Source organism: Trichomonas vaginalis, chromosome III (genome assembly GCF_026262505.1).
Source record: "Trichomonas vaginalis G3 chromosome III, whole genome shotgun sequence".
In the NCBI taxonomy this organism is placed as follows: Eukaryota; Parabasalia; order Trichomonadida; family Trichomonadidae; genus Trichomonas; species Trichomonas vaginalis.
In genome coordinates, this window is record NC_067205.1 from 12,045,784 (window position 1) to 12,071,209 (window position 25,426).

Here is a 25,426-nt window from a genome sequence, read left to right on the forward strand (position 1 = left end):
CTAACATGTACCAGAATTTATGATGAATTTAAGATGGACCATTATAAAATGGTAGCGGTTTGTTTCAAAAAAAATTAGATGAGATTTGCATAGATATAGATTATATGATTTATACATATGAAAAATAATATATAAAAAAAAAAAAAAAAAAAAAAAAAAAAAAAAAGGGAGTGGGGCTTCCAGGCACTTCGTGCCTTCTAGCCCTGAGGATGTTTTGTCAAGACTTCTTCGTAAATGTTTTGTCAAGACTTCTTCGTAAATGTTTTGTCAAGACTTCTTCGTAAAGACTTTGTCAAGACTTCTTCATCGTAAATGTTTTGTCAAGACTTCTTCGTAAATGTTTTGTCAAGACTTCTTCGTAAATGTTTTGTCAAGACTTCTTCATCGTAAATGTTTTGTCAAGACTTCTTCGTAAATGTTTTGTCAAGACTTCTTCGTAAATGTTTTGTCAAGACTTCTTCGTAAAATCAGACAAAAATATATTTTAGGGTAGAAGGGTATATCTACCCCGTTTTCTACCCTCTTTTCTACCCTCTTGAATTTTCATGAAATTTACACCAAAAATATATTTTAGGGTAGAAGGGTATATCTACCCGTTTTCTACCCTCATTTCTACCCTCTTGAATTTTCATGAAATTTACACCAAAAATATACTACTAGGGTCATTTACGAAGAAATCTCAACAAAGTCTTTACGAAGAAGTCTCAACAAAGTCTTTACGATGAAGTCTTGACAAAGTCTTTACGAAGAAGTCTCAACAAAGTCTTTACGAAGAAGTCTCAACAAAGTCTTTACGAAGAAGTCTCAACAAAGTCTTTACGAAGAAGTCTTAACAAAGTCTTTACGAAGAAGTCTTGACAAAACATTTACGAAGAAATTCATGAAATTCAAGAGGGTAGAAAAGAGGGTAGAAAACGGGGTAGATATACCCTTCTACCCTAAAATATATTTTTGGGTCATTTACACTCATTTACGAAGAAGTCTCAACAAAGTCTTTACGAAGAAGTCTCAATAAAACATCTGTCAAAAGCCGCTTTTTAACTTCACTTAAAATGCCACGTAAGCTACGTAAGAATATACGTAAGAGGAAGAGAGCATTGAAACATCCAATAGTAAGACTAACACCACAACAACAGTTGCAACAACAAATGCTGAATGACCCCACTATGTTGCAACAAATGTCAAGCAATCCTATGCTTTTAAACCGAGTTGTTGGTGCACAGAGTGTGGAGGTTTAAGAGCGGCACTTTTAGCGAAAATGGCAGGCTATGGTGGAGCTGCAGACGGAACAGCCTATAACCTCAAAGTCAAATGAATTTGAGTTCACTCAAAAATCAAATAACAGATGTCAAAAAGTCAAACATAGACATACAGAAGCAAATAAGTGAAAACGAAAAGAAACTAGAATATGACAGACACACAAAGAAACTCAATGAGTTAAACGTAGAGAAAAAGAAGAAAGAAGAACAACTTGAAAGAACTAAGTACAGAGGAATATGCGAAAAAAGTGTCAGAAAAAGCAGCAGAAGTAGCAAAAATGGAACAAGATGTCATAAATTTGAAAAACCATACTACTCAATATAAAGTACTGAAAGATGAAGAAATAAAACAAAAAGCCCTGAAGACATATATGGATAGCGATGAGTATAAAAAAGAATTGAAGCAAATGTAAAGGCAGAAAAACTTTTACAGTTGCAAAACCAAACCGTACAGTATGAAAATTAGCACAAGAAAGTAAAAATAACGACGCGGCTATGCAAAAGGCAATGAAAAAGCGCAGAATATATAAAAGCTAACAATGACTGGTTAGATGCCCAAGCCAACGCTAAAGCAGCCCAACTCATAGGGTCAATAAGGACAAAAATACAAGCGGATGAAGACAGTTCAAATGAAGCTTTAATGAATGCTGACTTTAAAGAACGCCTTCGAAGCTCTTCATAGTAAGGTGAAACTAGTGAACGACTTCTCATCTGGAAAGAAACTGAAGTCTGAAGGTTTCGACAAACGAGTTAAGAGAGTAGCACAAAATATGAGAAAATAACAGATGCAGCAACGAGACAGGCAGTTCAAAGTGCCTATGACGCCGTTAGAGCAACTGTGTGAAAAGTCAAGAAAAAGAGTTACAACAGACCAAAACAGACCTAGTAAATGCTTTCTTAAAAACGAAAAGTCAGGTAGGACATTACGCTGCAGATGGAACATATGTGCCAGCTGGTGGAACTTATAAACCAGCTGGTGGAACTTATATACTAGCTAGTGGAATTTATATACCACCAAACCCTCCAAGAGAAGCACCTGCACCAGGACTACCTAAAACATTTACATCGTCACATGGACATAGACACAGGCATGCACCAAAACCAGCACAACAACCAACACAACAACCAACACAACAACAACAACCAGCACAACAACCACCTCCACAACCAGCACAACAACCAACACAACCAAAACCAACAGTTCAAAACCCTGCACCTGCACCACCTCCACAACCAGCACCACAACCAACAGTTCAAAACACTGCACCTGCACCACCTCCACAACCAACAGTTCAAAATCCAGCACAGCAACAACAAACAGAGCAAGGACATAAAAGAAGTAAAGAAAAAGGAAACCAAGAATTCTTAAAAATGCTAAAGGAAGACTATGGTTACTCAGATACTATTGACTTTAGTGACAGATATAAAGAAGCTATTAAAAAGTTCAAGGAAGGAAATACTGACCCGAACCTATTTAGCTTTATGGCTCAGCATAAAATCGGATATAATTTCAAACCTGGAAAATACAAGCTCGCTAAGGGATATGATTTAATAGCATATCGTCCAAATGACATGAACGAATTTACTCCGAGATATTTGGTGTCAGAGCTAAATGATGATTCAACTATCTTCATGAAACGCGTAAAAAATAGAGACGGAACGAAAGAAGAAAGGCTTATGAATGCAGATGATTAAATAGGGAACTTGTTAAAACGGTCTCGGAATATATGAAATGCAGCAGATGAGGTACAAGAAACTCCACAGGAAGAAGTTCAGATACAACCAGACATGGAAGAAATAGTTCAGCAACAACAGCTAGAAGAGCCTGAAGGAAACGAACAAGTCGCTCCTTTGGAAACTAACCTCACAGAACTAGATGAAGATTTGGAACAGCCGAAAAATCTTGAACCCTCAACAAGAGTATGCGGAGAATATGGAATATTTCCAAGAGTCTAAAAAAAAATTCGGCTGACATAGTAGAAGAATATCGAAAAATGTTTGCCGACATCAAAAGACTCCAACACCAGATGAAAATATTCAGCATAGAATGGAAGAACTGAAAAAAAATGTACACAAATACAACAACCCTTTTACTTACGAGCATTTAACGTTCAATCTTCGGATGAACTCGGTGAAGATAAAAGGTTAAATTTCAAGAAAACATATAGAAATGAAACATTGTTTAAAGTTCATTCAGAACCTAGCCAAGATGGAAACAAACCTACTTTTGTTTCTGCAGACGATGGAACTACAATGAGATGGGGTCATAAAGCTAATCCAGATAGGTGTTCATAAACTTCAACCTCAATTCAGAAGTTGTAGACGCAATGGAAGTGAATGGTGAACCAGATGTAGCTGGTATTTTCAGCGCGGCTTAATGCCATTGAAAGATATGAAAGATGCAGATATTTTGAACCAGTATGAAATGAACATGGCTGATGGAAATATAACACCTGACGTTCTAGAACATTTTTCTCAAAGAACTACACAGAACCATAGAGATGGTATATTTGGTGAAGAGTTTTAGAAAGAAAGTTAGGGAGAGCGAAGGAAGAGAAACCTATTGTACATGACCTTGCAAACGAAAGTTTGCAAAATGTCATAAAAACTTACTTTGCAGACAATGAACTGAGAAGGGATGAATATTTAAGAAAACTCAAATGGACAGTACCAAATGAAATGTTAGTATTGAAAAAACATGTTCCTTGACAAAATAAAACCAACTACAGAAATAAACGACGCAAGACTGAAAGATTGGGTAAAAGCTTTCCCATTCACAAAAGATATAGTTGGTAACATGGAAAGAAAACCAGAATGGCTACAAAAACATATATTTGGAAACGAGCTTATTCCATATGGACAGGCACTGTTTGAAGAGCTTGAACCAGAAACTCAGGACAGAGTCATGCAAACAATAAGCGACGGACTCAAATACAAACTATGACAAACTCTTTTCTAGGATATAGGTTACCTGAGATGGGCGACCAGAGCCAAAAGGCAAAAAGGACATGGGAAATTTGCAACATACTAGATGAACATAATGCAAAGATGCAACAACTTCAAGCAGAGGGCAATGAAGGAAAAAGAAGAGTTAAAAACTCAGTCAGGAAGAAAGCTTGGTCCACGTGGGTTCTATTATGACATATAAATCCAACTATTCTATATTTTTACTCATATGAAATGTACGCCGCTCAGAATATAACGCCAACAGTTTTTGGATGCTATGAATGGAAATGTTTCCGAATGGTATAACGAATGCGACAATGCCATTAGAAGGTCAGAAATAGTTCCTGGAACTTACGAATATACAACTGCTGTTTCTTATGGAAACGTAGGTGAGTTTTGGAGAAGGTTCTTCAACAACAGTAGATATTGCTTGCGACAGGTTTCATATTATTTCTATTGACATCATTCTTATACGTGGAACAAGACATTGAAATAAAACCTTCTGCCAAGTTGTCTGAAAGAAAGGTTGCAATGGAATTTTCTATGTCGGATACCAATATGCTCCAGAAGTTTTCATGGGATATAAGATATATTCTAAACTCTGACTTAGTTCAAACAGTAACATGGGCAAACTATGAATGGTTCGCTTTGAGAAACTCAGTACAACCACAAGCTAGAGAACAAACAGACCAGTATGCCACCATTGAGAAAATAAGAAGACTTGACCCTAACGTTCCAGGAGTTTATGTTAACCTTTCTGGTTCAGATGGAAATGCTGTCACTAAAGTAAAACTGAAACTTAGAGTTCCTTTGTCATCTTTCCTCATCTTCAGGTTTTTAAGATACTTGCCAAACTGGGCAGGAAAAATTTCTATTGAACTTACTCCAAGCAAAAATAACTTAGTCATTGCACCAACACAAGACCCATTCACTATTACAGAAGTAGTGGGAACAAATAAAATGTCATTCGCCGACTTTTGCAAAGACAAAGTTTGACTTAGACTTTGGTTTCTCAAACCTCAACACTGAAGTAAACTATTATTTCAATGCTGCTGGAACTGCTTGGGACCCAGTTTAAGTTACAATGCGAAAAGTTTGAATGCAAGAGAATAGAAAGCAGACTTGCAGTCTATATGTTGGACCCAGATATTTCAAATGCTTTAGCTGCCAAATATATTGCAGTTCCACTTATGTTCCCTATACACCAAATATCTGTCAAAGACTTTGCAGGTGAAGTTGGAAACCAAAGTGCTGACCCAGGTGCAAGAACAGATATTGCCTTAACAACTGCAATGAAACATGCAGATACTATGTTTGTACTGTTCAGACGAACTATAAATGACTATTCTTGCTTCTACAACCCTGGTATTAAATACCATATAAACATAGATGGCAAATACTATCCAAGAGAAGAATATTCCACAGTTGAAGATATGAGGTCATACAACTTGACATTAGATGCTATGAACTTTAACAACAACTTCACAACAACCATTAACCCTGAAATGCAAAGTTCTATTATGCCATATGTGAAAGTATGGACCCATACAGGAGCTCAAAAAACTCAATATACAAATGGAGACCGTTCAAACTTTTGGCTTGGCATTCCATTTGCTGACTCAGAAGACTTTATGGGTGGTATTTCAACTGTTGGTACAGTTCAAATACAATATACTGGTGACAGAGACGGTCCAGATGAATTGAAAGCAAAGAAGTTTACAAAACCAATAGCACTTTTCACGGAAGATGCTCTTTTGAAAATTCGTTCGATGAAACCTGCTGGGGCTCCTCAGATTGGCATAACGACAGCTTCCATCGAGCAGATTTTGGCAGCAGGTCAGTAAGTTGTTCTTGAACTGACTTCTCTCCGTCAAATATTGACAGTACGCCAGTTTTGACATAAAATTGTATTAAAAACTTACCTTTAGAAATATCGGTCAGTTTTGTTGTTATATTTTTGTCTGCTTCAAGAACTTTCACCATCTCGGTTATACCAACTTTCTTTGCTTTATGAAAATATTTTGGTTCAGCAAAGACTGCTATTCTATAACATTTTCCATTGTTTGTGTAAAGAACTATTCTGTCAATGAACTTGTATTGTTTGTGTGTGTAAACTTTGTTCTGCTTCAATTCGAAGAGATACTCAAATACGTCCATCTTTTTATTCTAAGTAAAATGTCATTTCCGAAAAATAGAAGCGTAAGTGTTTCAAAAGGTTTAATGGCGGTGGCAGATGTGAAGTTAAATTCACCAACTCAAACAAACAGTCAAAGTGTTGTTGTCAATGTCAAGAAAGAGATGTTGAAGTGGGGAAACCATACGAAGACGAAGATGGTATAACAATTGTTCCTGTAAAAGAACAACCAACATATCCTGAAGTTAGCAGAGACTTAAGTTCTGTTGCAGATATTCGAAACGACTACCAACAACTTAAAGACAAACTTAAAACTCAGGAGAAGATTTGTCAAGCTTTAGGTATAATGTTAAACTTGGTCGAACACAACCCTGTAAAAGTGAACTCATATGTCATCGCACCTCATGAAATTTTTGAAAGAACTATTGAAACTTTTGACAGAGGCAGACGATATAACATCAAAGAAATAGAACCCGACGTTAGTTGCTGTGGTGTTTCATATAATGTCATTGACAAGATATACGTTATGAAAGGAGGTGAAACGTTGAACTTAAAATATAGTTTCCCAGACGTCATAAAAATATTTGACGACCACAACATTTCATTAAAATTTACTTGCTAAGTAAATGGCAGAAGACATAGTGGTTTATACTATTACGACTAAAAACCCTGAGTCATATAATTCTATAACAACAAACTTACAAAGTCCTCAAGGACGATATTGTAAACTAACTTTAAACACGATGACGACTAAAGCCTGTTTTTGCTCTTTTTGACACCAGAAGACTTTGTTGTTGTGAATGGTAAAAAATACTTCTTTGAAGATACTTACTCAGATATACCACCAACAGGTTTTGTTGACTTATTTAATACTTTAAGGACGGATGTAACATGTGCTGCAACTAGAGCAGGTTTCATTATGTTTGGATGTCCGACTGAGTTTAGTATAAACGATATGAGCTATAATACAAAACTTATTTCTGGTTTTTACTACCAACAGTTTCCTATAACAGGAAAAGGTGTCATACAAGGTCTATCTATTCCATTGACATTAAGCACACCAATCTTATATATTGTTTCAAACTTAGGTTCAAAGTGTTATTCGAACGTCGACAGAAACTACTATGACCAAAAGATACTTATGCGTATAAACAATACTTTCTCTGCTGGTTTGCCTATTGTTCATTCGAATGCAGAATTTTCAACCTTAGTGAACTCAAACACTTTGGCAAGTATAACGTTGACATTAGTTGACGCAAACTTTGTTCCTGTAAAACTTTTATGTCCTATGTATTTGTCAATGACGGCAGAAAGTTTCGAATTGGAAGATGCAACTGGTGAAAGTATTGTACTACAAGAACAACTTCAACAACAAATAGCTCAAGAACAACAAATGCAACAAATGGAACAACAAAGTCAAGAATAAAAAAATAATATTTTTTTTATTTTTATAAAAATGTACAGAATAGATGTTTCAGATTTTTATGACTTCCAAGCGTTCAGAAATATGTGTCCATTTCGAGACTATAACAAAGCGGTCGAGAATTTGAAACGTTTAGTCATTTATGTTGACTCTGCCCCAGAATGTTATGTTATGAAAGAATGGGATGTTGTCTTTAACAAACCAAGAGCAACAATAGTTTCAGAACAAGAATGTAGACAGAAACTTAAGAAAATAAAAGTCGTACAAGTTGGCATGAAGATGTTAGATGCTTGGGATATCTTATTGTCAAAGTTAGAAGATTTTTCAGTTCGAGGTATAAAGTTCTATACACCTTCTCCAAACTTCTATTCTATCTTCACTGGATATAAATACGAACAAGTAGAATGGAAAAAAATATTATAGAAGCTTGGTTAGACCATGTCAAAGAAATTATATGCAATGGAAACGAAAGAGTCTATGAGTATATCTTATGTTGGTTTGCAAACATCTTACAACATCCAAGTGCTAAAAATGAAACTGCTCTCATTATAATTGGAAAACAAGGAACTGGTAAGAACACATTCTTTACAGATATCTTATGCAAACTGTTAGAAGGTTATTCGAATCCGAATATGACAAACTTAGAAAACATCTGTGGCAAGTTTAACTCCTCAATAGAGAATATGAAACTTATAGTATGTAACGAACTTCAAAGTATAGATACAACAAAGGTTTTAAACTCAGATGCTTTGAAGAGTCTTATAACAGACAAAGTTGGAGTTGTTGAAAGAAAATATAAAGACCAAAGAGTTTGTGAAAATGTTGCAAATTTCATCATGGTTTCAAACAATGTTGTTCCGATGAAGTTAGAAAGTTCTGACAGAAGATATGTAGTTGTCAGAACGTCAGATTCTCATATGCAAGATACAGAATATTTTGACGACTTAGCAGAAACTTTGACACCTAACTTTTACAACCACTTGTTCTCATATTTCATGACATTAGATATTTCAAAGTTCAATCCAAGACAAATTCCACATACCGAAGAGAGACAAACGTTGTTAGAAGCAAACAAGAGTGTATATGAACTGTTTATAGATGAAACTGACTTTGTGTCATTAGATGAAAGGTCATTGTACGATGAATATAAACAGTATTGTCAAGAGTATGGTTATATGGCAGCGTCTAAACGAACATTCTTGGCAAATGTCAAAAATCTTTTAGATGTTCAGAACGGCGTATATACAAAGAAAAATTTTTCTGAGTAAATTTTAAAAACAGTATTTTTTTATTTTATTTGAAATGTACGCTGAGTTTGTTGGAAGAGACTGTTGTGAGTCATTTGAAGTCAGAAACAAAGAGACAAAAAGAGTTTTAAGCGGATGGGAGCAAAATAACGGATATGCGCTATTCTGGTTAGATTGTCCTTATGAAATGTATGAAAAAAAGGCTTTATATGAAGAATATAGAAAATATTGTCATGAAAACGATATAAGACCAAGCTCTAGAGAAAAATTCTATGCTGGTATAAAACATCTTTTCGAAGTTCGGAATGGCAAATATAGAAAGAAATAATTTTTCTGAGTAAATTTTTAAAAAAATATTTTTTTTTATCCGATAGAAAAGATGGCAAAATTCATCTCAGTAAATAAGTACATGACAGAAGTCAAAGATAAGTTAGACCCATTCGCTTATTTGAATGTTTACTTCTACCATTTTGAAAAGTCTTCATTTGACAAAGTTTGGAACATTGCACCAGTTAAGTTTGCTGTTGTTAGAAAAAGTGGTGCAACTTTTGAAGACTTAGACATAGAAGGTTTGTTGACAGTCAAAGAAAATTTTGACAGAAGGTTTTCAAACCTTAAAGAAGGCAAAGCATACAAACTTGTTATACCTTATGAACCAAAGAAAGCAGACGACTATGAATATTATGAGTCTAAGATAGTTGAAGTTCAAGGTAAATTGGGTAAAAAGATTTTAGAGTCTAAGCCAGTGTTTGCTCCTAAAGAGGAAGAGAACATTGACATTGACCCAGAAATGTTCTAAAAATAAAATTTTATTTTTACATGTCAAATTTCTTTTTCTCTGGAACTGGCTCTGGTTCTTTCTTCTCTTCTTCTACTTTCTTTTCTTTCTTTTCTCTCTTCTTCTTCTTTTCTGGTGGAGTTATGTCAAACTTCTCAGAACCATATTTTTGTAAAAGGTCTTTGTCCTTTAATAGCTCTTCTATTCTGTTTTCTATTTCATTTTCAAGAACAGCGCATGTGTCTTCTTTGCATTCTAAGAACTTTTGTTGGACTTCATCTCTCCAAGAGGCGTCATCTCTGTCAACAAGTCTGTCATTGACAAACTTAAAGACTTCTCTGCCTAATGTTTTATGGTTCTTGTCATATTCCCAGAAACAGAACTTTAGAACAAATTCACCTTTCTTGTTTACACTATGTAAGATTTTATGGTCGACAGATGTTTTGCTGTCGAAAAGTTTGTCTCGAATATAGATAGCGAAATCACTAGACATTTTCTAAAAGATAAAAATTTTAATTTTTCTAAAAATATGTTAGAAAAAAAGTTTGCTGACATTGACAAGAAATTTGAGAATGTTTTAAATAAGAACAAGAGGAAGTTAGAAAATGCTCAGATAAAACCTATACATGACAAGTTCTTATTTGCTCAGAATGGTATAACAGGTCTAATTGCACCACCTGGGTCGGGTAAGACTTTCACTTATCTTAAAATGGCTGCACAACAACAAGAACTAGATGAGAAGAACCCATTCTATGAGTTAGTTGTTATTTGTAGTACTTCTGGTTATTTGACCAAGACCGTCAATTCGTTCAAAGATATTATAAAAAGTCTAAGTTAGTAGTATAAAGGATACTGAGTTGTTAGATTGGATAAAGAAGTACCAAAGAAGAGTTTTGAAGTACAATGCTATAAATGAGTATATAAATTCTAAGTTTAAAGACCCAAATGAGGAAATGCAGAGAATATTAGAGAAGAAACACTTCAGAAACAAACAGAAAGAGATAGAATACATTTCGAAGAAATTGCAATCTTACGATTGGAAAACGTACCCTCACAGATGTCTTCTTATCTTAGATGATTTCGCCTCTCATCCTTTGTTAAAGAATAGAGAACAAGATATGTGTCGAATTCTTAAGAAGCTCAGACACTTCAACATCTCTGTTGTCATTTGTGTACAGACAGCAAAGAGTTTAAGTAAGGATGTTAAAAGAATACTTACTGATATCATACTTTTCCCTGGATTGTCCGAAGACGATTTCATGGAACTTATGAAAGAGTCCATGGCAGGTAAGTTTGACAGACATGAACTATGGGAGAAGTACAAAGTCATACAAGACCCTCATACTTCTTTCAGAATTCACATCTACGCGAACAAAGTTCAAATTGTAAAAAGTCAAGCTTGAAAAATGTAAGTGTTTAGTCTTAGTCTGTTGTGGTTCTGCAGCTTTCGGTTCTTCTGGCTTTGGAAGACATTCAGGAAGAGGGACATGAGACATTCGTTTGTGTCCTGTCGGAAGGAAGAACTTTTCCAGTTGTCGGGAAAAACTTTTCCTGTCGGAAGGAAAAATTTTTTTTGTTGGAAGGAAAAATTTTTCCAGTTGTCGGGAAAAAAGTTCTCAATTTTCGAAAATTTGAATGGTTTACGGACGGACAACAGGAAAATTTTTTCCAGTTGTCGGGAAAATTTTTTCTTGTCGGATGGAAAAACTTTTTCTGTCGGAAGGAAAAACTTTTCTTGTCGGATGGAAGGACTCGGAATGCCAGAAGGATTTGACAAGACAATTTACCATCTAGAGCTACATGAGCCATCTTTGGTGTCAAGCTTGAAAAATAAATGGTTCATTTACTCTGCTTGTTTGAAGTTGTCAAAATACTCTGTTATTTTTTCCTTTAACAATGGCAAATCTTCTTTGAAGGTAAGTATTGTACAACCTTTCATATCATAGTGTGTTTGAGGTAACGTATCTTGAACTATTTGTTTCACATCTTCATTCGGTGTCATTGAAATCGGTAAGTTTTCGCGATAGAACCAATTTCTGTCAGATTTGTAAATCTTAGCAAGGTCGTAAAAGCTTTTGTTGTTTCTTCTGACTAAATGCAACATAACCATATCTTTATCTTCTTCATTTTCCATCTCTTCAGTATAAATCATATACTTATAGTTCTTTTCCTTACCTTTTGGTACCGAACGTGGTATTCTTTTCTGAATGCTTTTGTCTTTTGCTTCAAGCTTGTTCTCTAGCTCTTCACGTTCTTGTCTATGAATTTCATCTAACATCATGAAAATATAACAAGCATAACGAGGTGAAGCCCACATTGCTACGGCATTTACAAGAAGTCTATGTACATACCAACCTCTCAAACCATTTGGCAAATTTTGACGATTTTCGTACGGAATCTCGACCCGCGGTTTTCTACCGGTCGCAAACATATGAGGAAATTCTTCTAAAAGTTCTTTTGTCTGTTGGTTTTCAAACCAATGACGTGCTTGCTTTGTAGAACGAAGAGCATTCAAAATACTTTGCATTTGGTACATATCGTCTTTGACCGAACGAATGAGACGGAGTTGTTTGTTAAACTGTATGTACTCGTATTCTTCATTTATAGCTTCATGGACTATAACTGTTGTTGTGTTCTCTGTTGTTGACATATCTGTCTTTACATACAAAATAAAAAAATAAAAAAAATAAAATTAACTTTATTTTTTCTATCTTAAGGAAATTCATGATTTTCATAGAGTTTTGGCGAGTAGGGAAAAAGTCGGTCTAGAGAAATTTCACTGTTTTCATAGAGTTTTGGCGACTGGGGTTTCTTCCCTACTCGCTGTGCTTCACTGTTTTCGTACGGAATCTCTTCTCTCGGTTTTACATGGTAAGCAATCTTATGCCATTTTACTCAGATTTTTGTGCTGAATTCAGCAAAAATATATTTTAGGGTAGAAGGGTATATCTACCCCGTTTTCTACCCTCATTTCTACCCCATATGTCCTTACTGAAAAAGTATGTGTTCCATATGTCATTTTACTCAGAATTTTATACAGAATTCAATAAAAATATATTTTAGGGTAGAAGGGTATATCTACCCCGTTTTCTACCCTCTTTTCTACCCCAGTTATTTTATAAGCGTTTTACATGGTAAACATTGTGAATTCGTGAAATTCTAAACAATTTCGTAGCTTCTATTTCTTCTGTCAGTACATCGAATGTTTTAACAATGCCGAAGGTTTCTTTATATTTCTTCTTGACATCTGAAAGAAGGAAATCGTCAGCTGTTGGATAGTTTTTGTTTAGAAATGCTAACATGTCCATTTTATTTTCTGCTGGTTTCTCTGCTTCTTTCTTTAAGTCAGCATAGTCGTTTCGCATACGTTCTATCTCTTTGACGGAGTAGTTATATTTCCTCATTGCTGCTTTACATTTAGAACATTGTGGGTTCATTTTTGCGTTATATTCTGAAACCTTACCTGCTAGTATGACTAAGGCGTCAATTGCTCTCTTTAACTCAAAAGTTGCGGGTTTTATCTGTTCATTCCATATCTTACCTCTTCTATCTTTATCTCTTATCTGCCATACACATTCAGCAACTAACGAAACAAAGTTGTCGTAGGTCTTAAACTCCCCAGATTTGTATATGTCAGAGATGTTCTTATATACCATATCGCAATCTTTGTCCATGACTTTGTGGTTGCAATGAAATCCAAGAAACTCATAGTTAACCTTTCGTATGAACTTCTTGGTTTCTACTGAGTCAGTCAGTCTGACTTCAATTTCATCGAATTCTGGAATAGTGAGTTTTTGTTGTTGTATTTCAGGAAGTTTAGGCAAATGGTCTATAATATCTTGCATTTCATAAAGATACTGTTCATTTGTTTCATCTTTTGCACTACAGTCTAAATCTCCTTGGAGAAGTTCTTGCTTTATCTTCTGGATTTCTGTTTCGAAAGTATATGAAGAAGGAATGAAGCTTTTCATCTCTACTAACATTGAAGTTGGGTTCATGACTAACGAGTTTGGTGCTGTTGTTGCAAACATGTTCTTACAATAAAAATAAAAAATATTTTTTGGTGGGACTACCTTTATTTTATTTCAGCACAAAATGAACGAGTTTGGTTTAAAAATACGGTGGAGCCAAAAATGGCTCGACCTCAAAACAAGCATTTTGTGAAGAATATACCAACCCGCGGAATTCCGCGGGTTGCTTTTTTTATACAAAATTCAAGAGTTTTGTGTGTTTTCTACGAGGGTAGAAAAGAGGGTAGAAAACGGGGTAGATATACCCTTCTACCCTAAAATATATTTTTGTCGAAAAAAAATGGTTCATTTACTCACAATATTTTTGTACAAAACGACCCCAAACTTTTAACTTCTTTTCTGCAGCTTCAAATGCTATCTTAGCGAGTTCATATTCTCTAAATTCTCTCTTTAAATCTTCTTGTTCCCATTGGTCTAGTTCGTATGGCGAGTCTCTATAACCAGAACATATCTCACGTTCATGTTCTATTTGTTTTTCATGCATTTTTCTAACTTCTTCTTCAAACAAAGGTTTTGCATTCTCTACTGTATCTTCAAGTTCTTCTTCATCTAACTTCTCATGAACTTTCTTGTCTATGGAGTCCAGAATTTTTCCAACTGCTATGCAATATTTTGGAGAAGCCCACATTGCTATATAGTTTACGAGTCTTGGGTCTACATACGTTCCTCTAACCTGTTTGATTTCATCAGGAATTCCTGCATGAACCTTGTATAAAAAGCAACCGTCGGAATTCCGACGGTTGGTATATTCTTCACAAAATGCCGTATAATACTCTTCCCAGGACTTATTTTCCAACAACTTTCTAAAGTCTTTCCTAAACTGCTGACACATATTTGTTGCGTTAATATAACCATCCTTGTCTCTACGTAAGACTTCAATACCATTGTAAGTGCCTTTTGTGAATGTTTCGCCATTAGATTTGTTCGTGAACGTTTTTGCTTCGACTGTCATACTGCTCTTACAATAAAAATAAAAAAATATTTTTTGGTGGTACGTCGGACATTCGTCTGTGGCTTAACCGTCGGACCACAACGATAAAATCTATTTCCTGTGTTGTTGTCAAAATGTCATGTTGTCACCATTTTCAAAAAGATGTTAGTTGACCGAGTGACCTGGTGACACCTAAAATATATTTTTTTCTGTCTTAAGGAAATTCATGAAAATTCAACGGGTAGAAATGAGGGTAGAAAACGGGGTAGATATACCCTTCTACCCTAAAATATATTTTTCAGTGCTTTTTCAGCACTTTTCCGTAGTTGTATATGAAAGACAATTCGAGATAAAAGTCGTAGTACAATGGTATAATATGCTGCACACCGTTTGTTGTAAACCAAACTTGAAAGTCAGAGAAACTGTTACTAGGTGGTTCGTAGAATTTAGAAGCAAAGTCATAAAAGTCCTTACCAATACATAGAAAACTATTGTTGCTTGAACTGAAACTTGCATGACATATAACATTTTGAGGGTCAAACACGTTTTTATAAACTGTCAAATCTGTTGGTGGGCGTATAAATTTAAACGGACCGTCAGGTGGTAATGGTTCGTTCTGGTTTAGTAACCGAAGAAATTGCGCCCAAGAACGTTTGTCTACTTCCCAAAATAAAAACTGTGTACTTCTTCGAGGGTTAATTTCAATCCTTTGAAATGAAACTGTGGAGTTCATCTTGTCATATTCTAGTTTCAGATAGTATGTTCCATTTAGTAAAGAGTCGTATTTTTCTTGAAATTCCCAGTAGTATTTGTTTATTTGAGTTTGAAAGTCATTTAGAGTTTTCTCAAGACTTTCGTCTGAACGAACTGTAAAGATTCTCATTTCGTCAAATTTGTCTATTAGACCATCAGAACCTTCATACTGCCCATGAAAATATACTGCAAACATAAAAGCGTTAGTTCTATTTGAAAACAAAACTCTTCTAAATCCTATTGCCTTTGCATCTGAAGGACTTTGAAGCCAGCGAATTGGATAGTCAAACCTGTATGAACGGGATGAAATTTCTTCATCTGATATAGTCCTACCGGCATTTGTGAAGATATAGTCTAACGGTTTTGTATCTGCTACTTTTGTTCTTTGTTTTTCAACCTGAAACATTTAATATATGTAAAAATATACTGTTTTAAAAAATGTTTTAAAATGGTATGCAATTTTTTACTTCATGCAATGTTTAACTTCATGCAATGTTTAACTATTTCACCATCTTCTTTAACAGCCCAGTACTTTCGCTTGGAGAGGACATGAACTTCGGAAAATACCTTATCTAGCTTAAAACAGCCCATCTTCTCACCAACTAAACCCATTTCAATGAGTTTGTTGTATCCTTCTTCGTTCGTCATGAGTGCGTCGATGTTCTCATAGTAAACCTTCACTTTGGATTTGACTTCGGAGAAGAATTTGTTGTAGTTGTCAAGGACTGCTTTTGCGAACTGAGGGTAAGACCAATGTTCGACAATAGGTTTTAATGTGGTTACTAAGCCACTTTCACCTTCGGTAAATTCGTATTTCAAAACAAAAGGAGAAAACCTTTCAACAAAGTTGTCGACCTTCTCATAATGTTTACTCTTCATCTCTTGAGGTTTCTTTATGGAATACCCCCATGTCGAATTCATAAGCAATTTTAATGTCATTGCAAGTTTGGGGTTTGAAGCTTTCCTAATATCATACAGTTGTTGTATGACTTTTCCAACTGTATAGTTCCTTCCTGGGAACTCACCGTCTTCGTTTGGAATTCCAGTTGGAATATATTGGACAAACCTCATGTACGCAGCGTTAAGGTCGACATAGTATATCTTTTCATATGAGTCAAACTTGTCGCAACCAATCGGTCCAGTTTGTGGAAATTCAAGCGAGTCTCTTATCTTCTGAGAAACTTCTCCTGTTATCTCATAAACATCGTCGAAGCAACCTGTTTCATATAAAACCTTCTGACCTAACTCAGATGCTCTCCAATACAATTTGACGTCGATTGGATGCCTCAATGGAAGTTTGTTTATAGCATCTTGAAGTTCTTGCAACCTCATTGGAAGTTCTTCTGGTTCAGGTTGGTATCCGAACAATCCAACTCCTTTTGGAATTGTGTACTTCTTTTGTACTAGAACTTTGTCTGGAACAACTTTTGGTCTTGCTAACAATGAAAAGTTTGTTTCGTCTTTTGGTACAAAAGTTTCTGTCAGCTTGTCATCTGGAATTGGTTCCAACAAACCTTTCTCGAAAAGAATGTTAACAGCTCTGACAATGTTGCACTTGCCTTTTCCGAACATAAGACTTTCGTTCAACATGAAGTGGTTGTGGAAAATTACAATCTTCAACCATGGTAAGTCTTTGTCAACAACATAGTCGTCATGTGAAGAACCTTTCTCAGTCGGAATGTTGACTCGGATATTCACATTTGCCAACGGTGCAATTTTTGACAATTGACCTCTGAGCATGTACCTTGTTTTCACACATGACTCAAGATACTTCATCTTCTCATCTGTAACAAGACCAGAGTTCCTGAGACATGTAAGAATACAAGGTTCATTGACAATTGTTTCAATTGAATTGTAAATTCCATACCTTGTCAAGTCAATGTCAGACTTATTTATGAACGGGAAGTATCCAGCATGTTGTCTGACTGCTTGAGGGTTAGGTTGGTACCATTCGAACTTCACGCTTACAATTCCTTCAATTGCATTCAAAATGTCTGAGTCGGAGTCAAACATTTGTTCTCTCTTTGTAGTCTTGAAAGCGTCAAGAAGTTGTGCGGCTGTTGTGACATTGCCATGTGCATAGTAAATATGACCATCCAAATCTTTTACGGTTAGTCTGAGATTGTATCCTTTCTTATTTCCATCTTGTATGGCAGCAAGTACACCCATGAAGCCTTCTTTGTTCTTTCCTTCGTCAAAGTTTACTGTAAAGGTTCGACCAGATGTAATTTGACTTCTAACTTCACGGTACTTTTCATATGCATATCTTGTTCTTTCCATGGGAGCATGTGCGTCTTCACCTTTTCCTTTTTTCCTTCTCAAGGGATGCAACTGTTCGTTATGTTTCCAGTAGAATCTGGCAAAGCCGTCTTGTCCTTCAACCTGCGGCTCACTAACATTGAAAGGCAAGTTCATAAGACGTTCTTCTTCTAACCTCTCAAGTCTGTTTGGATAGTTGGTTCGCGCTGTTTTTAAGTCCATCTCATAGGTCAGACCAGCCAGTTTGTCATAGACTTTTATGGGTCTTCCCTTCCTATATTTAAAATTCTTCGAAACTTTCCAACCATATCTTTCTAACTCTGCTTTTATTCTAGCAGATTTTCTATCCATTCTATATGGGGGCATTTTTATAAAAATAAAAAAATGTTTTTTCTTTACTTTACGTAACCGCCTGATACCATAAGTCTTTGACGCCAACCCATACCAGCTAATGAAGGTTGACTTGGTTTAGTTTGGAAACTAACCTTTGGTTTTGGTTTTTCTTCAGTTTGTGGCTTCCCTTCTTCTATCGGTTTTTCGTCACTTTTCGGTTCCTCTGACTTTACCTCACTTGCAGGTATGGTTGTGTCGTCAACATCTTCATAAATATCATATGCCATTTGTTTTTGTTTTCCTTTCAACTTTTTGTGTTTGTTGTAAAGTTTAGAATATTTCGACTCTAAGTCAATGAGATGTTCTATAATGAACTGTTGGTCAGTGAAGTAAACTTTTCCATCTGTTGTCTCGAAAGCTCCTTCAGACTTCAATATTTTATTTGTGAGAGTCTGTTTCTTTTTTGAGATACTAGCCGTTCCATTTCTATGAAAAGTGACTTTATAGTTAGGGTTTGTATTTCCAGACCTGGCACTTTCTATTATTGAATTTTTCTCTTCATCTGTAAGTTCTTTGACAGGTTTTGACAATGGTTCTGAACTTTTTTGTTTGTGGTGTCAAATCTACCGTTTCAACTTCTTCGGTCATTTCATCTCAGTAAAAAATTTTAGTTTGGTTTGTTTTCAACTGGTTGTTTAGGTTTTTTAAAGTCGGTCTAAAACTTCCTGAGGTATAGGGAGGACTTGACAAACACGTGGTTGTGTAACTGCTGGAAGCCGACAAATCCATCTTGAGCCCATTTGTCTCAATGCTGTATTGTTCATTTCATCTCAGTAAAAAAATTTACATTCCACGTTTGAGGCGGTTGAGGTTGGTTGTTGTTTACCACTGTTGTGCATGGTTATATCCTCTGTTAAAGAATCTTTCACCTTGGTCCATGTAGTGCCCTGCTTGGTTATAGTAGTCATTTGCTTTGTTATAGTAGTTTCCTGCTTGTCTTCCTACATTGTCCTCCATCCTTGAACTTTTCCTCTTGTTTCAGGATTTGGAATAAGATTTGCTGCATCTCGTGCTACATCCCAACCTTTCTGTACAGTTTGTATAATAGGTTGTGCTTTCTCTTTAAGTATACCTAATGTACTCAAAATCTTCTTCCAACTCCAAATACACCTCTAGCTATTGTTCCAACTGCGGGCAAAAATCTGGATGCAACTCCTGCTAATGCGCCAAATAAACCCATTTCTATATAGGGTAAAAAATGACGAATCCAAACAAGGACCCTATGTTTCTAAAGCGACAAAGAAAGCACTCATGGTAAAAATCTTTAGTTCAACACCAAATGCTTGGTTTATGGATATCTTGGAAAACATTCCGAGGTATAGAGAAGAGGACCACCATACTGGCTAATATTTGTTGGTCAAAACACAAGATACTGTGAAGCCATACCATTATGGTCCAAAAATATTTTAGATGTGAAAAACTGCTTTGACAATATTCGTTGACAAATACCATCCAACAAAACTGACATCTGACTGTGAAAGTTCTTTCAAATCAGACGATATTAAAAACTATCTGCGTTCAAAAAATGTAAACCAATATTTCATTGTCGACCAAACCATTCTGCTCTTGGTGTCATTGACAGTTGTATAAAAATCTTAAGAGATTTAAATCAACCACAAGGTGGTGAAGCAAATGAAATGTCATATGACGACAAGTATAGACACTTCTCCATGGCAAAGATGAGACAAGTTTTTAAATATTTACAATAGCCGTAAACAAAAAGGTTTGGGAAACCACTCCCCGAAGAAATGAAAAACAACCCCGACTTAGAGAAAGACTATATATTTAATAGTTTTAGTCAAAAGAGACAAACAAGAAAGAATGCCAGGCTTCAAACTTCAAAGGTGACAAAGTAAAAATAGAAATACCTAAACGCGACCCATATGAAAATACTATTGACTATGACAACAATGGGAACTCGACAGGTACTCACATTCGTGTTCGTAAAAATAGAAGAAAGTATCAAGAGAATATTATGAAGTTTTAGGCAAACATGGCAAAATGTACAGACTGCAAGCAGAAGATAAACTACTATTGTCAGACCTCGTTTCAAACTTGTCAAAGTTCAAGGTGGTATACTTTCAAAGACAGTTCCTAACAAATATAAGACAACTCCTGACGAATATGCTAAAGAAGTTGAAAATGACGACTAAGCATTTCTATACCATGCGTAAACTGTCATGTAAGGTGGCATGTAGTCTTTACTTTGTCCCGTTGTTTGCGTATATCCCGAAACGCGATGTGTATGGTTTCCATCTCCCTGAGTGTCATCCCAGTAACAATTTATAGCAAACTTAACCTCGTCTTTAACATCATATCCTTTACCTTTTGTCATTCCTGACCAATCCCAATATCTATGCTTATGCCAACCTGCTTGAGATGTACTTAAATCTATGTAGTGACTGTGTGCAGGTAAATTTTCACCTGAAATCGTTTTACTTCCACCTGTTTCCTTTGAAGAGTTTGCACAATACAAAAACCTGTCGACTATTTGAGTCCAAGTTCCAAAACCAAGTACTACTTCTGGTCTGGTAGAGTTCATTGACGTATAAATAGAGCCTATAGGATATAATGTTTGAAGTATTTCTGTCTTTAATGTTTGAAGCTCTGTTTTGTCTGCTTTTTTATATAACTTTTCTTCAAGTTCATTTACGTCAGAGATGCTATGTCTATGATATTTTTGTGGGTATGTTCCTTCTGTCCATGCGAAAATATACTCTTTTGTTGCATCTACATATCCAGCTATCCATGTCGAGTCTGCTTTTGTATTCCTTAACTCTGTAACACCTTTCTCAAGCTCTTTCAACTGTTGTCCATCTTCCATTAAACCTCTGGTATGACTTGAAACCGTTTGTGCCAACATATCTACAGTTTCTTTGTCGGCTTTAAGGTCTAAACATCCTGAAACCCATCCTGTATCAGCTTTAGTTTTTAAAATCTTTGTTGTCCTTTCATGGTACCATTCAACCCTTTCTATAATTTTTTCATCTTTTTCATCCACATATTCCTTATCTGCCTTCTTCACTAACCCACTAGCCAGATATGCTAACTCATCGTCAACATACTCTTTGTCAGCTTTCTTTTCAACATCCTCTTTTGTTGCATATGTTGCATCTGCTCTGTCATGTTCTTCTTGAACTTTTTCAATGACATACTCTTTGTCAGCTTTGTTGTCAATATCTGCCTTCAAAAGAAGTTCATCTATAGGCTTCTCGTTTAAAGTTCCTTTTGTTGGATTTACACAGACAGTATGGTTCTTATTGTCTTGAAACAGAAACTCATCTGTCATTGGGTTTAATGTCAGTTTTAGGTTTCCTTCTTTCAATGACTCAGATATCTTAGAATAGTTTGAAAAGTTTGTTGTGTTCTTATTTAGAGCTTGCATAATGAGTTGTCGGTTGTGTTGTATTTCTCTCATAGACGCTGTTTCATTTGACATTTTTATTCTAGATAAAATATGCTTCCAATAGAAAAAGAAAATTCAAGAGTTGCTACAACTAAACCATTAGATGAACTTTTTACTAATGTCGGTCAAAAGTTTGAGACAGAGACCGTAAAGCATGAAGGCTATCGTTTTGACTACCCATTAAGATGGCTAAGAGACCCATCTGTCACAAAAGCTATTGGCTTTCGTAGAATGAAGTTTGTGTCTGTAGAAGATAAAAGTTTTCCATTTATTGTAAGGTTTCATATAGATTATATATCTGAAGGGAAACGAAAAATGTGGAAGAAATTGAGCTAATACAAGTTGACCTTTCATCTTCTCTACAGACTGCGTTAAAAAATATAGAAGATAAAATAAATTCATGTTATGCAAAATATGCTGATGAATATGCAAATACCGAGAGCACACTTTATGTGAGAATTGTATATGACAAACAAAATTCACAAGTGTCATTTCAAATCTACGAAGACAATCCAAAGAAAGACGAACAAATATATACAGAATTCACTGCAATGTCATGGTATTATTTGCAAAGAATGTTAAATCAGAAAGTCAAACTTCCTTTAGCAAATATTTACAGTCGATATGCAAGAGATGAACCATATTTATTTAAAGATGTTTTCGACCCAGCTGCTATTATTGTTCATGCTTCATTTTCTGGCGCCCAAAACTCTTTCTTATGCTTGGCAAATGACTTTTACGAAAAACCTACAAAGTTATACGAACCACCAAGTGGAAGTATTTCAGACTTTCAAGTATGGTTTACTACAGATGGAAGAAAAAGAATAATTCCATTATACCATGCGTTTTACTTAGAACTTAGTTTCATATACAACTACTATCGAACGGTAAAAATATAATTTTTTAATACGGTTGAGGTGTTGGATTTGGTTGCCAACTAGACTGTGGTGCAGGTTCAGGCTGTTGTATAACAGGAGCTTGTTCTTCTGGTTCAGGGTCTTTAGGTATAATACCAACGAACTGACCTACTCTTTTACCAATATTTTTGACTCCGTTCCAAATTCCTCTTCCTACGGTTTTTATTCCATTCCATATACCTCTTCCAACATTTCGAAAGAAGTTTCCAATACTACTGAAGAAACCCATTTTACTATATGTAAAATCTAATGTCCGCCTAGTCTCTTACGTTTCCTGTTGAGTTCCATAGCATTCTTTAACTGGAGCTCATACATTCTGTTTCTCCTCTGGTAGAAAACATATTCTGGGTCAACTCCTGTGTTCGCGTCATCTGCATAAAGTTGTTTATATCCCACTTCAGGGTTTGTATAAAACTCTTTCCATCTCATATTTGCATACCATGGTGGCAAACCTAACGCAGCGTCATTTGACATGGCAGTTTGCATTTGTACATCTGTTGGCACTTGACCATAGTTTGCCATTGCAGTTTTATTCTAACTTCATTTGGAATATTCTCTGGGTTTGGTTGTCCAGGTTGCTGTGCATTCGCTAAGTTCTGTGCGTCCATTTAATATTAGATAAAAATATCTCTTACGAGTACATATGCTGAACATTTGCAGGCATTGGTTCATCTTCATATTCTCTATATCTTTCTGCCACGTCAAATAAGTAAATGACACAATGGAAAAAACCTAAAACAAGTAGTCCTATTTCAAACCACATTTACTTACTAGTAAAATTTCTTTGTTATGACACTTTCTCCAGTTTATAGGACCTCTCTCATATTCTATCTTATCGTATCTAAACTCATAGTCATGTATGTCCTCTAACCATCTCATGACACTTTCCAAACCACTTTTATCGGATGTAAAGTAAAAGCATGGACAGTTATGTAAAACGTCTAAAGTTTCTAAAGAGTCTCTCAAAGTCCAGTCTACTTGGTATTGAAAATCCCATGTGTTATAGAACGGCGGGTCCACTATAAAGAAAACATTTTCCTTGTCTTTATATTTTTCATACAACTCTGTCCAATGACATCTCACAAACTCTATACCCTCAATATATTTTTCTATGTTCTCTTTGAAAACATTTGTATAGTTAAGATATAAAACTTTTGACATAAGTGTTTCAATGTCATGAACTCTATAGCACCACTATATAATAGTCTAGCAGATATACTATCCCAGTCAATATACTCTGCCTTTTTCAAAACCTCTCTGACAGTATTTTTCTTATCTAATGGTATACGTTCCATCTTACCTATAGGTATCTTTTCTTTTAACTCTTTCAATATTTTGTTTGTGTCTGGTATATGTTTGAGACGGTTCATATAGTTGTCGAAGTCATTGCATATAATCTTTGAGTCAGGAAATATTGTATGGCACAAATGAGATATATAGAAACTTCCACCGAACAAGTCTACAAATGTTAGACCATTCGGTAGTTTCTTAAGTTCTCTCAATAGAATATCTTTACATCTACTCTTATTTCCAAAGAAGGGTAACGGTGGTTTTGTAAAATTCATTTTATATATATAATAAAAATGTTTTTTTCCTGAAAAGTGACAGAAAAGTGACAAAACATGTACGAAGAAGTCTTGAAAATTCAAGAGGGTAGAAAAGAGGTTAGAAAAGAGGTTATATCTAACCTTCTACCCTAAACATTATTTTTGTCTGATTTTACGAAGAAGTCTTGACAAAACATGAAAACATATATAATTTGTGAAAAGCTCCTGGAAGACCCGTATATAAGAACTTCATTTATACTAAACATCTTCGGGGCTAGAGGGCACGAAGTGCCTGGAAGCCCCACTACCTTTTTTTTTTTTTTTTTTTTTTTTTTTTTTTTTTAAAATATAATTTTGAGATAATTATGTAAATAATATTTTAAATATTTGAATTTGAGGTATAATTTTATAGTAAAATATATTATAAAGAGTATTTATATAAATATTGTAAAATAATATAAGTAATAAAAATTGAGACCCCCTCCCTGTTTTTGATGTTTTGTCACTTTTTCGGTAATTCTCTTATATACGAAAAAAAGAGATCTGACATTGTGTCAGATCTCAGTAAAAGTGACATTTACATGTCAAAAAAATAGAATGAGTTTAAGTAATTAAAATTGAGGGTGAGAGTAGTATTGTATGAAATAATATCTCTCACCCTCCAATTCATCCTATGGCGCCGAAAAAATTTTGGTGAAATGCGACCACATTTCACCAAAATTTCTCGGCGCCATATAGAGAACTAGAGCCTGTGAGGTACTGATACTATCCATGTACTCGCAAGCTCTAGTTCCAAGCCAAAATGGCTAAAAATTGCCCGCAATTGTTCACATTGCGGGCAATTTTTAGCCATTTTGGCTGGGAATTGGAGGGTGAGAGTAGTATTGTATGAAATAATATCTCTCACCCTCCAATTCATCCTATGGCGCCGAAAAAATTTTGGTGAAATGCGACCACATTTCACCAAAATTTCTCGGCGCCATATAGAGAACTAGAGCCTGTGAGGTACTGATACTATCCATGTACCTCGCAGGCTCTAGTTCCAAGCCAAAATGGCTAAAAATTGCCCGCAATTGTTCACATTGCGGGCAATTTTTAGCCATTTTGGCTGGGAATTGGAGGGTGAGAGTAGTATTGTATGAAATAATATCTCTCACCCTCCAATTCATCCTATGGCGCCGAAAAAATTTTGGTGAAATGCGACCACATTTCACCAAAATTTCTCGGCGCCATATAGAGAACTAGAGCCTGTGAGGTACTGATACTATCCATGTACCTCGCAGGCTCTAGTTCCAAGCCAAAATGGCTAAAAATTGCCCGCAATTGTTCACATTGCGGGCAATTTTTAGCCATTTTGGCTGGGAATTGGAGGGTGAGAGTAGTATTGTATGAAATAATATCT

The 25,426-nt window shown here is 35.4% G+C and overlaps 13 protein-coding genes and 4 pseudogenes across 17 annotated transcripts, besides 5 other annotated features; 7 read left to right on the top strand and 10 right to left on the bottom strand.

Annotated features, from left to right (window-relative positions):
- Positions 1-138: part of a mobile genetic element that runs on past the window's edge.
- Positions 137-24,363: a mobile genetic element.
- On the top strand, positions 2,030-3,173 carry TVAGG3_0686360 (annotated as a pseudogene). The gene has a single exon. A coding segment is annotated over exon 1 (1,144 nt).
- On the top strand, positions 6,966-7,765 carry TVAGG3_0686370 (annotated as a pseudogene). Its single transcript has one exon. A coding segment is annotated over exon 1 (800 nt).
- TVAGG3_0686380 lies at positions 7,934-8,518 on the top strand (annotated as a pseudogene). Its single transcript has one exon. A coding segment is annotated over exon 1 (585 nt).
- On the top strand, positions 8,599-9,030 carry TVAGG3_0686390 (Poxvirus D5 protein-like family; the record flags this gene model as incomplete). The annotated part of the gene is made up of 1 exon (XM_001287969.1): positions 8,599-9,030. The coding sequence occupies one exon, from the start codon at positions 8,599-8,601 to the stop codon at positions 9,028-9,030; it is 432 nt and encodes a 143-aa protein (XP_001287970.1).
- On the top strand, positions 9,389-9,808 carry TVAGG3_0686400 (protein of unknown function, DUF4108 family; the record flags this gene model as incomplete). The annotated part of the gene is made up of 1 exon (XM_001287968.1): positions 9,389-9,808. One exon carries the CDS (start codon positions 9,389-9,391, stop codon positions 9,806-9,808), a length of 420 nt encoding a protein of 139 aa, XP_001287969.1.
- TVAGG3_0686410 (uncharacterized protein) lies at positions 9,825-10,280 on the bottom strand (the record flags this gene model as incomplete). The annotated part of the gene is made up of 1 exon (XM_001315102.2): positions 9,825-10,280. One exon carries the CDS (start codon positions 10,278-10,280, stop codon positions 9,825-9,827), a length of 456 nt encoding a protein of 151 aa, XP_001315137.2.
- Positions 10,497-11,190, top strand: TVAGG3_0686420 (annotated as a pseudogene). Its single transcript has one exon. A coding segment is annotated over exon 1 (694 nt).
- Positions 11,631-12,437, bottom strand: TVAGG3_0686430 (KilA, N-terminal/APSES-type HTH, DNA-binding family; the record flags this gene model as incomplete). The annotated part of the gene is made up of 1 exon (XM_051242884.1): positions 11,631-12,437. The coding sequence occupies one exon, from the start codon at positions 12,435-12,437 to the stop codon at positions 11,631-11,633; it is 807 nt and encodes a 268-aa protein (XP_051089471.1).
- TVAGG3_0686440 (organellar and viral DNA polymerase type B) lies at positions 12,904-13,224 on the bottom strand (the record flags this gene model as incomplete). Its single annotated transcript, XM_051242885.1, has 1 exon — positions 12,904-13,224. One exon carries the CDS (start codon positions 13,222-13,224, stop codon positions 12,904-12,906), a length of 321 nt encoding a protein of 106 aa, XP_051089472.1.
- Positions 14,108-14,770, bottom strand: TVAGG3_0686450 (uncharacterized protein; the record flags this gene model as incomplete). The annotated part of the gene is made up of 1 exon (XM_051242886.1): positions 14,108-14,770. One exon carries the CDS (start codon positions 14,768-14,770, stop codon positions 14,108-14,110), a length of 663 nt encoding a protein of 220 aa, XP_051089473.1.
- On the bottom strand, positions 15,059-15,908 carry TVAGG3_0686460 (uncharacterized protein; the record flags this gene model as incomplete). Its single annotated transcript, XM_051242887.1, has 1 exon — positions 15,059-15,908. A coding segment is annotated over one exon (850 nt), but the record flags the coding sequence as incomplete, so codon positions are not given.
- TVAGG3_0686470 (uncharacterized protein) lies at positions 17,260-18,112 on the bottom strand (the record flags this gene model as incomplete). The annotated part of the gene is made up of 1 exon (XM_051242888.1): positions 17,260-18,112. A coding segment is annotated over one exon (853 nt), but the record flags the coding sequence as incomplete, so codon positions are not given.
- On the bottom strand, positions 18,157-18,522 carry TVAGG3_0686480 (phage tail repeat-like family; the record flags this gene model as incomplete). Its single annotated transcript, XM_051242889.1, has 1 exon — positions 18,157-18,522. A coding segment is annotated over one exon (366 nt), but the record flags the coding sequence as incomplete, so codon positions are not given.
- TVAGG3_0686490 (phage tail repeat-like family) lies at positions 20,378-21,539 on the bottom strand (the record flags this gene model as incomplete). Its single annotated transcript, XM_051242890.1, has 1 exon — positions 20,378-21,539. A coding segment is annotated over one exon (1,162 nt), but the record flags the coding sequence as incomplete, so codon positions are not given.
- Positions 22,136-22,459, top strand: TVAGG3_0686500 (uncharacterized protein; the record flags this gene model as incomplete). The annotated part of the gene is made up of 1 exon (XM_051242891.1): positions 22,136-22,459. One exon carries the CDS (start codon positions 22,136-22,138, stop codon positions 22,457-22,459), a length of 324 nt encoding a protein of 107 aa, XP_051089478.1.
- Positions 22,464-22,706, bottom strand: TVAGG3_0686510 (serine threonine-protein phosphatase family; the record flags this gene model as incomplete). The annotated part of the gene is made up of 1 exon (XM_051242892.1): positions 22,464-22,706. One exon carries the CDS (start codon positions 22,704-22,706, stop codon positions 22,464-22,466), a length of 243 nt encoding a protein of 80 aa, XP_051089479.1.
- On the bottom strand, positions 22,724-22,999 carry TVAGG3_0686520 (uncharacterized protein; the record flags this gene model as incomplete). The annotated part of the gene is made up of 1 exon (XM_051242893.1): positions 22,724-22,999. One exon carries the CDS (start codon positions 22,997-22,999, stop codon positions 22,724-22,726), a length of 276 nt encoding a protein of 91 aa, XP_051089480.1.
- Positions 24,364-24,367: 4 nt separating the features above from the next.
- Positions 24,368-24,545: a mobile genetic element.
- Positions 24,546-24,958: 413 nt separating this feature from the next.
- Positions 24,959-25,067: a mobile genetic element.
- Positions 25,068-25,208: 141 nt separating this feature from the next.
- Positions 25,209-25,317: a mobile genetic element.
- Positions 25,318-25,426: the final 109 nt, after the last annotated feature.